The sequence below is a fragment of the Microplitis demolitor genome, chromosome 8 (assembly GCF_026212275.2).
Source record: "Microplitis demolitor isolate Queensland-Clemson2020A chromosome 8, iyMicDemo2.1a, whole genome shotgun sequence".
In the NCBI taxonomy this organism is placed as follows: domain Eukaryota; kingdom Metazoa; phylum Arthropoda; class Insecta; order Hymenoptera; family Braconidae; genus Microplitis; species Microplitis demolitor.
Window position 1 is genome coordinate 14,606,465 of NC_068552.1, and position 16,555 is coordinate 14,623,019.

At 24.0% G+C, this 16,555-nt stretch overlaps 4 protein-coding genes across 4 annotated transcripts in view; 3 read left to right on the plus strand and 1 right to left on the minus strand.

Moving 5' to 3' along the window:
* The window catches only part of LOC103573202 (uncharacterized), a 44,295-nt gene extending 43,211 nt beyond the window's left edge, over positions 1–1,084 (plus strand). Inside the window, exon 10 of the mRNA XM_014443900.2 lies at positions 393–1,084. Within this exon, the coding sequence (XP_014299386.1) occupies positions 393–1,037 (645 nt within the window). The 3' untranslated portion in view covers positions 1,038–1,084. The remainder of the gene's footprint in view (positions 1–392) is intronic.
* Positions 1,085–7,159: 6,075 nt separating this feature from the next.
* LOC103573201 (zinc transporter 7) lies at positions 7,160–10,687 on the minus strand. Its single transcript, XM_008552174.2, has 2 exons — positions 10,506–10,687; positions 7,160–10,154 (listed from the first exon to the last, which is right to left on the minus strand). Exon 2 carries the CDS (start codon positions 10,132–10,134, stop codon positions 8,947–8,949), a length of 1,188 nt encoding a protein of 395 aa, XP_008550396.1. The 5' UTR covers positions 10,135–10,154; positions 10,506–10,687; the 3' UTR covers positions 7,160–8,946.
* Positions 10,688–12,185: 1,498 nt separating this feature from the next.
* Positions 12,186–14,225, plus strand: LOC103573200 (40S ribosomal protein S25). Its single transcript, XM_008552173.2, has 4 exons — positions 12,186–12,203; positions 12,352–12,425; positions 12,944–13,039; positions 13,903–14,225. Exons 2-4 carry the CDS (start codon positions 12,423–12,425, stop codon positions 14,164–14,166), a joined length of 363 nt encoding a protein of 120 aa, XP_008550395.1. The 5' UTR covers positions 12,186–12,203; positions 12,352–12,422; the 3' UTR covers positions 14,167–14,225.
* A 436-nt stretch (positions 14,226–14,661) lies between these two features.
* On the plus strand, positions 14,662–16,345 carry LOC103573331 (testis-specific serine/threonine-protein kinase 3). Its single transcript, XM_008552365.1, has 4 exons — positions 14,662–14,745; positions 14,806–14,979; positions 15,051–15,710; positions 16,184–16,345. The coding sequence occupies exons 1-4, from the start codon at positions 14,662–14,664 to the stop codon at positions 16,343–16,345; spliced, it is 1,080 nt and encodes a 359-aa protein (XP_008550587.1).
* The last annotated feature ends 210 nt before the right edge of the window (positions 16,346–16,555 follow it).

Consider the following 16,555-nt stretch of genomic DNA (forward strand, 5'->3'; position numbering starts at 1 on the left):
GAGCGTAAAAAGTAATTATTACTTAAATTATCTTAAATTAACTGTACTTTTTCCAATTAGTAGAGAAATATTTACTTTTAAATTATCTCCCTTTAGTATAAAGTCTGTTCTATGCTACGCTGCACTTGGTAGTCCATCATGTCAAAATGTTTGATAGTTTTACTGTGAACTTGACTAAAAAATGTATTTTCCTTAAAAAAATATGATATAATTTTTCTGTGTATGCTATCTATTTAAAATTGATTATGAATTTTCAAAACTAATGATAAATCAACGTCAGCTGGACTTGAAACCTGATTTATTTTGATTACATACTGAACTGCTACCGCTGCGTGAAACTCCCAGCATATGGTAATTATAATTAATAAATAAATATTTTTTTTTTTTTCTAGGTTTCAGTCAACGATAGATTAGCATTGCGTGGTCCTTTATTACTACCATTTATCGCAGGATTTACAGTACTAAGCGATTTAGATTTATCATTAGATAAATCAGAAATAGGCAATAATAATGGCTCACAATTATTTATTGATGATAAAATATTACAACAATTTTTTTCATCGTTGGCAATGAATTTAAAAAATTTACAAACATTAAGAATAAATTATTGGCAAATAACACTTGAAAATAGTGATAAAACAATGAAACACATATCGAAAAATTTACGGCTTTGTAATTTAAGTTTTTTAAAAGCTAATGGTCTTGTTGTTACTGACAGTGTTAAACGTACACAAATAGAACATGTCTTTATTCAAACAGTACTTGCTAATTTACAATCACTAACTTGGCTATGTCTTGATGGTATTAAACTTACGGAAAATCAGTGCACTACATTAGGCAAATGGATTAAAGATAAATATCCAGGTAATTTAGTCGAAATAAGTGCTAAAGATATTAATGTTAAAGCTGTTAAAGCTTTCGTTGCTGCCGTTGAAGACGGCGAGCGTATTGATATTAATTACACCGGTGGATTTATTTGTCGATTAAAAATAAGCAAATTGCAGAAAAATGCTAAAAATAAAAATAAGTTTAAGTAATAAACAATATTTGTGATAAATTTATAAAGACTGTGCTACTTTATATAGTTAGCTGCATGCACCATTTTAAATATTTTATAACAATAAATATTATTATTATTATTATTATTATTATTATTAATGATAATAATAAGTCTTTAAAAGAAAAAATAAGTTTACAAATAATATATTTAAAAAATTTAATATTACCAAATTTTAACGTACAGTTTAATAGAGATACAGTACAAGAAAAAATCATTTTTTTTAAGCCTTTAAAAAATTTTAGATTTTTACAAAATAAATGCGCTTGTGTTGAAAAATTAGTTTTTATCGTTGGAAAATTATAATAAATTAAAAAATATGACCTTGAAGTTAGCAGACAATTAACAAACTTTTTATTTTTTTAAATTAAAGAAGTTATTGATATCATCCCGATTTTCGATGTCCGAGTTTTCATCAAATGACGTTTTGAGGTTCTAAGGAAGCTATTTTGACTCGAAGAGCTCGAAAATGTATTTACACTAATGTTTTCAAGCTTACGCAGCTTGAAAACAACGGGAAGTTTGGGGCTTGTCCGCAGGGCCAACCGATGCCCAGTTTTTTTTTTCAACAATTCAATTTAAAAAAAATAAAAAATAAAAATATGCGCATGTAGAAAATTTAAAAAACTATAAGTGCAATTTTTTGAAAAATTTTTTATTTTATAATTTATCGTTTTTAAAAATATCCAAAAATTATTAGACGACGGCGAACTTCAGTATAATATAAAATTAGTGCAAATAATTTGCATGATTTAAATTTTGATGAACAATTCAACTGAATTGGGGCACGACAGGAGTACTTGTATGTGTAAGACAAAAAAATTAAAAATTTATTATTTTGAACTAATTTGAAAATTATGAATTAATGAATCTAGTTGAATGATGTCGCAGTTACGCAACATTTTTTTTTTAATTATTGGATCTGAAAAAATGTTTTGAGCCACCATACAAAAGTTTTCAATTTTCTTCGGTTAATTTTATGGAAAATTTCAAAATAATAATCCTGATAAATCCAAACTTTCAAACTCTATTTTAAAAATTTTTTTAAAAACTCAGCAAAATATTTAATTCAAAGTTTTCTGTGCGCGTGATGCCGCAAAAAATTTTGTTGGAAAAATAAAGTTTGGAAGTTTGCTAATGAGTTCCAGATTTTCAAGATTTTTACAGTTGCCAATTTTTTCTAAACGATCTATTTATTAATAATATATTTATTTATGCTTCGATATTGATATTGACTTTTTAGTAAATTAATTACTCGCATATTAGTGACAAAATTGAAAAAAAAATATAAAGTTTGAAATTATTTTTAAAAATTTAATAATTAATTTTAGTGTCAAGGAAAAAAAATTACATTAGAATATTTCCAAGCTATAAATATAAAAAAAAGGAAAAAATAAGTACGGAAGGTGATTTATTGCTGGTACATGACAACCCAAAAGAAAGTTAAAAAAAAAAACATCGAAAATATTTTATGCTTCCAAACTACAAATTGAATTTACAGTAAAAAACTTTGTCTTTTAATAAAAACTATTATTTATTGTTGAAAAATTAAAGGTTTGAGTGACAGCTCGAACACTTGCAAGTTTCAAAATTAAATTAAAAATATCTAAACTTATATTCCAGTAACTCAATTACTATATTCTGAAATTTGGACATGAAATTTAAATTTACGCCATAGTGCGTAAAAATCTATAAAAAAATATAACATTTTTTAAAGGCAAGTTTGTGCTGTTCCGTAATATAATTTGTCTGAAAATTTTTTATGAACAAAAATCGAAATAAAAAAATATTTATCGGAAAAAAATGTTGTAATTAAAATATAAAAATTTTTTATCAAAAAAAAAAAAAGTTATTTTCAGTGGACAATTATTTCATCCAATTAAAAACTAATTGAATTTTTGATTGTTGATAATTAAATAATTAAAGTATTGAAATTTAAAAAACATAAAAATAAAATTTTAATTAATTAAAAGTTATATAAAATTATAAATCGTTAATAAATTAAAGTACTAGCCAATTAATAATAAGTATTGCGTTTGCTATGCGATTTTTAAAATATCGTAGAGACTATAAATGAAACTATTAGTATAAAAAAAAAAACATAAAATATGTATTTACAAATTTTATATAAAATACTAACTAATATTTGATAATAATGCGATAATTCAATTTCATAGTGGTCATAAAAAATAAAATAATTGGAATTCTCTTTTTGGAATAATTAAATAAATAATTGATAAATTAGATTTCAAATCTTTTCGATGATAATTGTTTAATTATGAATGAGACTAATATTAGTAACTTGAAGTAAACCCTCTCTGAATTCAGATTTCACATTTTTAAATTTAAAAGAGGAAAAAAAAACGTCCAGCGCTGACATATTTAAAGGGGATAGAATATGATCCCTTTAATATCAGAATTTCCATTTTATTCATTTTTCTCTCTTGTCATAAGCATGAAAGAGATAGAAAAAAAAATATATTCATTTCATTTTTACATTTACATTCTAACAAAAAAATTTCGTGAATATATTTAAATAATTTTTGTCTTAATTACAATATCAAAATTTTATTTTTATATTTTTTTAAATTTACGTTATTGAATAAAAAAATATAATCATTTAATTATTATATGGATTTCGTATGATTAAATTAATAATAATTTACAAACAAAATTATTTAATGGCTGTTACTAATACAGTTAAACTTCTTATGATAAAATCTACATATATAAATATGTGATTTTACAGAAATTATATTTTTTATCTTCACTGTTCGAAATTGTTTAATTATACATTATAAAAAATATATCTTTTGAAATCTATCGTTAGTTTGAATTTTACGTCACAATTGACGTTAACTCGCGCAAGTTATTATACATGAATTTTGTTATTTTTTAGTATTAAAACATATCCTTTCAACCTTATCGATCATACTGCTTTGTGAAGCATAAAATTATTAAATATTTAAATTATTTTTTTTCATTATTCAAAGTTTCTATAGCAGTGACGAGAAATTTTATCTGAATTTTGTAAAAAAAAAAAAAATTTAATATTTTAAATTAATAAACTGACATACAGATTTTATTCAGTCAGCTTTTTTGTAATATATTGTATGCCCATAGAGCCGGATGATTGATAAGGACAGAAATTTTTTTAAATTGCAATAAAAATTTTTAAATATATTGAGGAAAAATCTTATATATTTTTCCTTTTATACTCGAATAAACAAATGATAATTTTAAAACATTTTTTTTTTTTTTTTTTTAAATTTTTTTATTCAAAGATTTTGAACAGTTAGCAAAAAATAAAATCTTTCTGTAAAATGACATATTCTAAAAAATATATACATACCCGTGTAATACAAATTCATAAAAACAATATTCATGATAGTGATCTTCCAAAATTGGGACGATTCTGAATTTTGAGTTGAATATTTTTGAAACTTTTAAATAATTAGAAATGTCAAAAATTTTCAACTAGTGTGGATTTGTCTTGCGGATTTTTACTTTTTTTTTTTTTTTGAAATTTTTTAAGCAAAACTGATTTGAATTGACAATTTTGTGAGTTCATAATAAATAAAAGTGAAAAAAAAAAAAAAAAAAACTGACCATCCCAAAAAGTTCTAATTAAAAAAATTTTCATAAATATTTTCAAATCATTTTTTTTTTTTGCCTCATACCTGAATAATTCTGGTAAGAGTCGTAAATGTTCATAATTCCTAATTAATTCCTTTTAATTTTTAAGGATTTTCGAATCCAAAAAATTATCAAATTAAAAAATTTTTGCTCAAAAAATAAAACGCGCGGGAAAAGCCTACACCAGTTGAAATTATTCTCATTCTAATTTTTTTAGTCAAAAAATACCCAACTTAAAGTATAAAAGTGTCTCAATTTCGGAGGGTCACTGTCACGAAAGTTTTCGTAACATTTTCGGAATGAATTATGTATACATGGGTGTATATATATATACTCATTTGTGAATATTAATTTAGCTTAGTGAGCAAAAACGTTGCTGATGTCGAAAGCAAAGAAAAAATAAAAAAATTTTTATTAATATTTATCAAAAGCTTAAGATAAAAAAATATTTATACGTACATTCATATTTAATAGATTATATACATTATCTGATAAAAACAAATATATAAGAAGTTTAACTATATATAAATTCATATATATTGTTGCGATAGATAGAATTGTAAATTATATTATATAATATATTTATAAATATAAATCCCAATACTCGATTCTAAAATATAAGAAAAAATATAAATGTTTATATTAATAATAGCTTTATTTACAAATAATTGTTAGCATTAATTGGCAAATTTTATTTATAAAGTAAATTACTATAGCCGTATTAATAATTATTGTATAAATAAAAAATTTATCTAGTATACTTTACACAAAACTGCCAAAATGAAAGAATAATAAAAAAATTATAAATTATAATAGTGTATAATTAATTATTGTTGAACATAAACTTATAATTTATGATCTAAGCATGTCATTATAATTATATTATAATTCAATGGTAACAAACTACTAATAAATAAAAACTTTTATAAATAATTTTTATTTTGAATTGTTCAAAAGTGGATAATTAGTTTTAAATAATTCAATTACGTATATTGTATATGTGAATTAATGAATAGATTTTAAATAATAGAAATATTTTATATTAAGAGCGCGTAGTATTTTTAATTTGCTTAAATTGTATTTCTTTTTTATAAAATAAATAACAATAATTTTATTAATTAATAATTAATAATTAAATTGTATAGTTTTTTCTTTTATATTTTTTTATCTAAATAATAAATTAAAAAAAAAAAAAGATAAATTTAAATATAAATTTTTTTGAAATTTTTAAGTAGACGTATTGATTTTTAATATTTTTATCGTAGTACAATATTACAATATGTACTAAATATTTATGTAATTTATGTGTGCACATATCGTCAAAATAATAAAACATTTTTAATGTATTTAATTATTATCATTATTATTATTTATGTTTGTTTAAAATAATTGTAAAAAATATATTTTAATTTGTAAATTTAAATGAAACTCAATAAACATAATTATTAAAATTCTATCTATTTAATTATTTAATTATGTACATATTATACTTAATATTCTTCTGCAGTACGGCAACTCCATACTTAACATCAATATATACGTATTTATTTTTTTTAATAATTTACATTAAAAATATTATTAAAATTTTATTAAAAAAACTTAAGTTTACATTTTTAATCAGATGTAAAGTAATTTATTAGTTTTTGTTTAATTTTTACAATTAAAGTTAGTTTAAATTTAATTAACAATAAATTATATCTGGAATTTAATTTAAAATAAATGCACAGAAAAAAAAAATTTCTTGGCTTAAGAAATATTTTGAATTATGAATTGAAGACAAAAACTTTTTTAGGAATAGAAAAAATTTCTTGGCGCAATAAATTTTTTCTCGCTCCAGGAAAATTTCTATTTTAAATTTATAATTCAAAAAATTTTTCGGGGTAATTAAAAATTTTTTAGGGACAAGTAAAAATTTTTTGCGCCAAGAAATTCTTTTTTTTGTATGGAATGTTAACAATATTTTTAATTTGTTAATTGTAATTAATATTTGACGTGCTTTCAAATATTTTGTAAATTAAAAATATAGAATGAATTACAGTTGTTTTGATTGAAACAAAATTAATACATTAATATAAAATATAATACATTATATGAAAGTGAGGGTAATGAACCACAGTTGGATAAAGTTTTAAATTTTTTTTTACTAACATACTTTTAAATTTTTAATTGAGTACTGAAGTTTCGGCAAAAGTTGTTTATAAAAAATTTTAATTTATAAGATGTCGTTTTTAAAATTAATTTCAATTCATCAACTAAAAAAAAATTAATTAATTCAATAATTAACATTAATATAATCAAAGATATAATTTTATAATTATTATTTAAAATAAATTTTGGTTGTTAAAAATAAAATTTTAAAACGAAGAAATTTAATTTTTCGTTAATTATTTTGAGTCAAATGAATTTTTTTTTTTTTTAAATTATTTTTTCTTATCAATTAAAAATCATACTCGATTAAAAAAAAAATAATCAACTTATTTTAAATTTTATAGTTACTAATTATATATATCTATATAAATACATATATATTTATATAAATGATAGCTGTCTTCAAAAATAAAAAAATAATAAAAATTATAAGCTAAAAATTTGAATTTTTTTTAAACATTCATTTTTAAAATAAGAATTTACATAAAAGTAAATTAATATCTAATCTTATTGTATTATACATAAATTTAAAAATTAATACAATTGTCATATTTATTGAATAACTATAAGAATTTGGCAGTAGTTACATTTATTAAATTAATCCAATAATATATATATATCTAATTTTCCAATATACATTCCATGTTGCAATATTTTTATTTATTTTTAATTACTTATTATAAATGTATCATTGCCACGTTCTCCTTGATGCCACTACTTAAATCTGACAATATGAATAAGATAAAAATTTTTATTTTCTTATAGCCTTCAAGTCAATTACGACTGATTAATTCTATGTACAAATTATACATTTCAATGTTTTTTTTCATCTTTCACTTATTGTTACCTTTAACACATGCGTGTTTAACATTAACACCATTAGTATTATTATTTATATTCATCTTCAAATATATTTACTTAGTAATAAGGAAAAATATATTGATATAAATAACTTATTCGACATTTCATATTTATTTAGATTTAATAAAATTAAAAAAAAAAAAAAATAGTCTTACGAATCTTCAAATTTCATTAAAATTTTTTCATCGAAATATCGACTATTTGACAATTAATTAAATTTTTTTTACATAAAAAAAAATAATGACAAAAATTACACATACATAATTTATGTACCGTAAAATTTTTCTTATTTCCAGCTACTAATTGTAAGACAATTTTTTTTTTTCGTATCAATAAACTGACAAAGAAAAATAATTCATTGTAGATAAAATTTTTCTTAAGTTCCGCATTTCTATGGATATTTCAATGTCTCAAAAAAATTCATCAAATTTTTTTACAGGCAATTTAAGAAAAATATCATTTTTAACTTATCAATTATTTGAACCTTTACCAATAAGTTATTTACTATAAATTTATCCTCATTTTATCCAACATAATAATAATTAGGGACAAAATTTTTGCCTTGATTTCGAAATTAATGGTTTAAGTGTTTGATATTACGGCGAAAATATTGGTCTTATCAGAAAAGTTTTTAAACAAAAGTTGTAGAAAATTTGATTTTTAAAAAAAAATGTGTCTTCAGATTTTTTTATACGACCAATATTTTCACCGTAATTTCAAAGGTAAGATTCATAATGAAAGATTCAAATTTTTGATAATTATGAAAATCTTAATTTCAAAATTATGGATTTTTTTATTAGTCCTAAGACAAAATTATAAGAGACTTTTCATAAAATTTAATTTCCTACAACTTTTGCTAGAAAAATTTTTTTAAGCGATCAATATTTTTGCCGGAATATTAAAAATTTGACACCATTAATTATTAATTGTTATTATTAAATTAAAGCAAAAATCCTGGCCTTAATAATAACATATAGAAATGAAATTAATCAAACAATTTCAAGATGAAATTTATAATAATTTTTTCTAGTGACAACATAATTGCCAATAAATTTAATAAGACCAATAACATTATTTATCAATGCACGATATTGCAATTCTTTTTGACAAGCACCACAACTATTCATACGGTTTATTGACGATACTTTACAACAATTTGGCCATTGTTTATTTAATTTATAAATATTATCATAATCATAATCAATATTATTATCATTATCATAAATATCACTAACATACGATCATCACATAGACGTGTAGTCCAGCTGTACAGTAAGATGTCTTACACCAGCCGCATGAAATATCATTTCCGTATGCGCAACAACGTATTTCGGATCAACTGTCTTAGAAACTTCTAATTTAAGTGTACCAACATAAACGTTCGAGCAAAGTGTCCAAAAATGAGGCTCCTGTACACTGTAAACACCCGCCAATTGTGTTACTTTATTGTAACAACCTAGAAGTAAATGATCCAACGCTGGTGGCTGTCTTTGCATAAGAATGGTGGTTGATTCTTGCAATAACGGCAGCACACTTACTGTTATCATAACTGCAATAAACATCGAGCAAATTGGATCAGCAATCATCCATCCAAACATTTGTATCAATATTGCTGATACAATGACACCAACAGATCCAAGTGTATCAGCAAGTATATGTAAAAATACTCCTTTCATAATCTGTGAATTTCCTGTTGCTAATGTCGTATCTATTTCTATTTCCTGATGATCATGATTATGACTGTGATTATGATTATGCGAATGTGGATCATAACCATGAGCTGCATGTTCATGACCATGTCCTAGTTCCATGTTAACGCCGACACCAACACCAGGACTAGTAGCAACAGGTCCACTGTTGGCAGCATGGTTACCATGGCTGTGACCATGTCCACCACCGTGACTATGACCATGTCCACCACCGTGACTATGACCATGTCCACCGTGACTGTGTCCATGTTGGAATGCATAAACTCCCACTAGATTTACTAGCAAACCCAATACTGAAACTACGAATAATTTTTCGTGTTTTACTTCCGGTGGTTCAAACAAACGTTCAAATGCCGCAGACATTATGCAGTATGCGAGAACTAATATTCCTAATCCGTTGACGAAACCTGCCAGCACTTCGGCACGGACGTAACCGAAAGAGTAACGTTCATTTGCTCGCCATTTAGTTACCACTGATGCTACCAGTCCTGTTACTAAAGCGGTACAGTCGAAGAACATATGAAAACCATCAGATATCAGTCCCAAACTGTTGGTCCACATTCCGTATAATAATTCGACGATTGCAAATGAAAAATTGAGTAGTAAAAATAAAAATAAATTCCTTGTGTCGGGATCCGAGAAGATGAGTCTTTTCCAGCCATATATTTTTTCAAGTATTTTACTACTTATACTTCTGCTGTCTTTGTGCGATAATGGAAGCATCTTGCTAATTAATTTATAATCTGAAAATTATAATTATTACATTAATTTTCAATTACTTTTTATAAATATTTATATTACTTTGTAATTTATAAGTAAACACAGCAGATTAAATGTAAGTTAGTTTGTTAAAAAATAAAAAAAAATATTATCTACCATAAGGAACACGATAGATTAAATTAATAATTAAAAATTAATAGTTAAATTATTAAATAAATTTTTTAAATGAATTGTACATTTTTAATGTACATGGTGTAGTTGATAGATGAAATAAAGTAAAAGGATATAAATTTAGAGAAATAGTTAATTTGTCTGACGTGTCAACAACCTTACGTCACCGTAAGGTTATGGTAGTTAATTGTTAATAAACTTACCTTGTATTAATAAAAATTTAATAGAAAATCAATAACTATAAATGTTTTAAAATTTAATCACTGATAAATTTCATATTTAATATATTATTGTTACTCAAATAAATTTAACTACTCCCGGCTGTAGAAACACACGGGTTACAGCCATGGCTTGAATCCAAAGGTGAAGGGTGAAGGGAATAGACTGAGCCAATGAACCAATCAGCTATCATTCTCTGTACGTATACTTTTACACTGTTTTATATATTTATTTAGAAACGGAATAGGAAACTAGAACCATCGTATATACTACAGTTTATTTTTTTATTACTTGCGCGGTAAATTTCAATATTTGAAAAATAAATTATTAGAAATTTAAAAAAACTAAAAATCGTATGTCAAAATAAAATGGCGGCAGAATATGATATAAAAATATTTAAAAAATAAAAAAAAACACACACAAGTGTTTGAACAAACCTTGGTGGGGAAATAATATGCAGAAGGGTATCCTAATACACTTGGAGATTTAATTTAAATTGCTCCAAGTGTATAGCAGCTAAACAAACGTCACTTAACTGCTATTTCCCACCAGACGATGCCAGATGATTTTGCTCAGGAACTTGGAAGTTATCAGCATCAACAATTCGCAACACTTTGCACTAGCACTGAACACTCACCACTTAACGACACCACAGACACTTTTCACAATTTAAATTTTACAAACACTGTACATTTTATTTAAACAATTACTATGAGTAATAAATTTTATGGATAATTCCGCGAATTAACTGTAATACTGTATTTCAATTTAAACGTAAAGAGAATCTGAACTACTACTGCTGTTCTCGATGATACTGACTGACGCTATTCGACCGCCAGTTGATAGAAAGCAATCAACTTTGCAATTCATTCGACCACCCCCCACTTTAGCACAAATTTGAACGTTGAACATAGCAACACACAGTAGCGCCATCTTGACGCGAAATTTCAAAATTGAAATTTAATAATTTTATTAAAATTAATTGGTGTCAATAATTATATTAAAAAGTATACTCGAAATTTTTTATTTTCATCAATAATTTATTAACTATTCTTATTACTTGCGCGGTAAATTTAAATATTCGAAAAATAACTTATTAGAAATAGAAGAAAAATTAAAAAAATTTACAATTAAAGCTTAAATTATTAAATTTATTATTAAATTAGTCGATATCTAATAATTTTTGAATTTTTTCAAAATGATAAATTCTAAAAAAAAATTATTTTAAAAATAGCCGAGATTTTTTATTTTCGTAGGCTCGCTTATAATAAAATTATAAATTTAAAACTGTTTTAATTTATTCAAAGTTAATTTTAATATTTATCTTTCTAAAATTTATCTGTTGAACAAATAAGCATTAAATAATTATAAATATTAATCAATTGATTTGATTATCAATTAAAACAAACATAAATTATTTAAATAAAATTAAACAGTTTCCTTAGTCATCACAAATACATTGAATTCAAAAATTGGCGGGAAATAATTAACTTTTAAATCTGCCATCTATCGGCTGCCCGCTTCTGTAATTTCACGACCGTACAATAAATTATTTTTTTATAAATGCAATAAATTTATGTTTTCTTTCCAACTCACTCCTAGTAATATCTTCATCTCACTTTAATCAGTAACACGGAATATCACGTACCTGCCAAGTTTCAATTCCTCGTTCCGCTTCTTGCGTATGTCATTAATTTATTATTGTAAAAAAGAAGTAATTTAATAATAATTTAATAAATATTATTTAAATTTAATATTTATTATTAAAGTAAATCATTCAAATAAATAAAATATTAAATTTATAATTAAGTCTCTCATTTGACTTTGCAGTAATGGCGTACTGAGAACATCCGACATCATCTGCGTGGAGCTCTCTTTCTTTCTTTTGCAAATCGGTCATCATGGTAAGCGCTACCAGTTATTAAATATTTTATTTATTTATAATTATATTGTGCATAATAATTTTAATATCTATCACTAAATAATTATTAAAAATTATTGATCGTAAATTAATTACTCAGCAAGTATTTAAATCATTTAATTTTATTAAAATTTTATTGTTGATCTATTGTTGAGTCACATGGCATGTTCATATATTTATATTTTTTTTTATTATTATCACAATTTCCAAATGCCTAATTCATAAATTCATTATTTTTATTATCAATAATTTTGATTAATTAATTTTTTTATTTTCAAATTTTGACTTAGTTTGAATTTAAATAAAAAGTGTTTGATTAAAAGTCATAACCTAACTTTTTAAATTTTTGGTTAATTTTTATGATGATAAATTAAATCTAGACCATCTCCATGGTAGCTAAATCTGATTTAATGAGACTGACATTTTATTAAATAATTAAAATTTATTTTTATTGTATTTTTATTTTTCAATGTTTTATAAATTTATAATTTTATTTTTTAGCCGCCCAAAAAGGATACGAAGGGAGGTTCTTCCAAGCAACCTCAAAAGACTCAGAAAAAGAAAGAAGGAGGATCTGGTGGTAAAGCCAAGAAGAAGGTAAATAAAAAATAATAATTTAATTTTTTATTTTCTCAACTCTATATCGGATGAAGTAGCATTTGTGGCCACTGCTCCATTTTTAAACATTTAATATTTTATTTTAATTAATGAAAAAGTATAAAATAAAATTTCCATTTTAATAGTAGGATCAAAATATTTTTGAACTCATTTAAATAATTAATTATGTCATTGCATCTTTTACAAATTATTTTATTTGAATTTTTGAAGTCTCCAAAACTGGCTCTAAAGTGCCCAAAAACGGTACCTCTACCCTATCAAAAATTTCTTTGAATTTATGATAGTAAAAGCAGCAGACAGCTAATGATTTTTTAATTTAACACGGTATTAATTGATCTAGAAGAAGAATCAATAAATTTTAGTAAAAATTTTTCATAATTACAAGAATTAAAAAACAAACATATAATTTTTACTGAAGTCAGAAAATTTCCCAACACTTATTCGTCAGCCTGTTAAATCCAAAAATATGTTATTAAAAAAAAAATTTTTTTTAATGCTAATGAAAAACTTTTAAATTTTCACCCGCAAATTGTCAAATTTATTTGACCTTCCTCAATAATATGTAATTTATTAGTTAAGATAATAAGCAGACATCAGACAAATTAAATATTATTAATAAATAGAGTAAATAATTAATAAAATTAAATTTAAAAAAAATGCGCATTTAAAAAATTTTGAAATTAATAAGTGCATTTTTTATAAATATTATTTTTAAAATTATTTACTCTATTTATTTATATTTTTAAATTTGTCCGATGTCTGCTATGTTTAGTATCAAATTTTACTATAAATTTATTTGAATAAATTTCTAATATCTATTTTGTTTTTTTTTTAATTTGTAGAAGTGGTCCAAAGGAAAAGTACGTGACAAGTTAAACAACCAGGTGTTGTTTGACAAAGGTACTTATGACAAACTTATCAAAGAAGTACCTCAGTACAAATTAATCACCCCTTCAATCGTGAGTGAAAGATTGAAGATTCGCGGATCTTTAGCCAGGAGAGCGCTCATTGAACTCCACCAAAAGGGTCTAATCAAACAAGTTGTTCAGCATCATGCACAACTTATTTACACTCGTACGACCAAGGGCGATGATCCAGCTGCGTAATAACTTCTGAGTCTTGTATAATTTGATAAAAATAAAAAAAATAATTTAAAAAAATTTAATTATAAATCTCGTCTATTTCAATAATTTACTTATTTTTAAATATATCAAGTAGTTACATAAATATAATTATTTTAGTATAATTTGATTGGCAATTGTTTTTAATTTTAAGTAATGGCTGACACTATATTATCATATTAAATAATTCCAGTGTACAACAAGGTACAAACTGGATTTAATTAACAAAATTCCAGTTACTTCTATCATCTTTTGAGACGCGTACCTCAATTATAAATCGTAAATCAAAGAAATTATTAATATCAATACCAACTACTTAAAAAAAAAAATTTATTAAAAATTACAAATCGAAATGTTATCAATCAATTTTAATCAATATACATAACCCACATTAATTGGCGTTTTAATTTATATTAAAAAAAATTAAATTTATAATTAATTAATAAATTTGGTTTTTTTCGCCAATGAAGAAAATTTGGGATGGCCACGAAATTAAGCCCGCGAAATTCCGAAGTCAGCGCTCTTGAAGAGCGTGGTTATCTTATTGGAAAAAAAATTGGCCAGGTAATATAAATATTGTATATATATTGTAATTATTATTTATTTATTTAAAATAAATGCTAGGGTTCGTATGCTACCGTTCATCTAGCAGAATATTTAGATGGCAGTAGTTCAAAAAAAATGCGGCTTGCATGTAAAATATTTGATAAGGAAAAAGCACCTCCAGATTTTCTTGAAAAATTTTTTCCCCGTGAGCTTGAAATTTTAACAAAAGTTGAAAACCCGCATATTATTCAAGTATTTTAATTGAATATTATTAATTAACATGTTTGTTTATTATTATTAATTTCATTATTATTACTATTTAGGTCCATAGTATACTGCAACGAGGACCACGTGTATTTATTTTTATGCGTTATGCTGATAATGGTGATTTATTGGATCACATAATTCGTAGCGGTGTTGTATCTGAACAACAAGCAAAGCTTTGGTTTCGTCAAATGGCATCTGGATTACAGTATTTACATGGGAAAAATATTGCACACCGTGATTTGAAGTGTGAAAATATATTACTGTCACGTAAATTTAATGTTAAGTTAGCGGACTTTGGTTTTGCTCGTTTTTGCGTTGATGAGGATAATAAACGTGTTCTGAGCTACACTTACTGCGGTTCTGCGGCTTATGCCGCGCCAGAAGTAGTATCTGGTACACCGTATAATCCAAAACTGGCAGACGTTTGGTCACTGGGTATTATATTGTATATAATGCTTAATGGAACGATGCCATTCAAAGATGATAACATTAAAAAGTTACTTAAAGATCAGATGGGAAAAAATTGGGTCTTTCGGTCTCGTGCATTAAAAACGTTGTCACCACTTGCTATTAATATTGTCAAACGTATTTTAGAGCCGGATGTTACGATAAGACTTACACTTGATCGTGTTCTAGCACATGAATGGTTGAAAAGTAAAAAGGATAAAATGTCTTTTACTAATAGATTTGGTCATTCATCGTCGATGCAGCATCAGGTATTACTTTTTATTAGTAAGGTATGAGACCCAGTACCCGATCGCTCATATAATTGTATATATGGGGCATTCTATGACATATCCTTGATGAACAAATACATTAATGATCGGGTACTAGGCTTCTTACTCTACTAGAATAAAATTTTTTTATTTTATGTTATATTAAATTTTTAATAATTTTACAGCTTCATATTTGGTCATGAATTTTTTTTTGTTAAACAAGTTCCCACAGTATTTAAAGATCAAATGTTATAACTAAAAATATTTTTAATTGTAATTCATAGAGTTTGAAAAATATTTTTTTTTATCTATCTTCTAATCTTCAGAAAGTTTCAAAAAAAAATTTATGATCAAAAATAATCGAAGCCATGAAATTTGATTATATTTTATTTTATCTTCAGTAAAAAAAAAAAGATATTTTTTAATATCTATTCAAACTTAGCATTAATAGTATAATTTAATTTAATAACCAGGCGAATGAAATATCCCAAGTTCCAAATGACTCAATTATGAAAACGACAATGCAATTATTTAAAGAACCAGAAACATTACCCAAAAATAATACCAGTATGTCAGTTGATCCGAAAAAAAATTACGCCTTCAATCCCCTAAAAAATACAGCTAACAAATTGTAACATAAAATTACAGATTTATTAATTTAAATGATTCAAAAAAAAGAAGTTATTATATATATACAAAACAATATTTTTGATACTCGTGTTTAATTGGATTATTTATTACAGTATTCAATAAAGCTTCTTACATATAAAATATATTATTTTAATCACTAATATTATATTTTTTAACGACGTTAGATAACGCAGATATTAATTTAAATATATATT

Coding starts and splice junctions, on each gene's coding strand:
- LOC103573331 (XM_008552365.1), top strand. CDS start 14,662: ATGGCCACGAAATTAAGCCCGCGAAATTCCGAAGTCAGCGCTCTTGAA. Junction 14,746..14,805: donor TTGGAAAAAAAATTGGCCAG/GTAATATAAATA, acceptor AATAAATGCTAG/GGTTCGTATGCTACCGTTCA. Junction 14,980..15,050: donor AAAACCCGCATATTATTCAA/GTATTTTAATTG, acceptor ATTACTATTTAG/GTCCATAGTATACTGCAACG.
- LOC103573201 (XM_008552174.2), bottom strand. CDS start 10,134: ATGCTTCCATTATCGCACAAAGACAGCAGAAGTATAAGTAGTAAAATA.
- LOC103573200 (XM_008552173.2), top strand. Junction 13,040..13,902: donor GTGGTAAAGCCAAGAAGAAG/GTAAATAAAAAA, acceptor TTTAATTTGTAG/AAGTGGTCCAAAGGAAAAGT.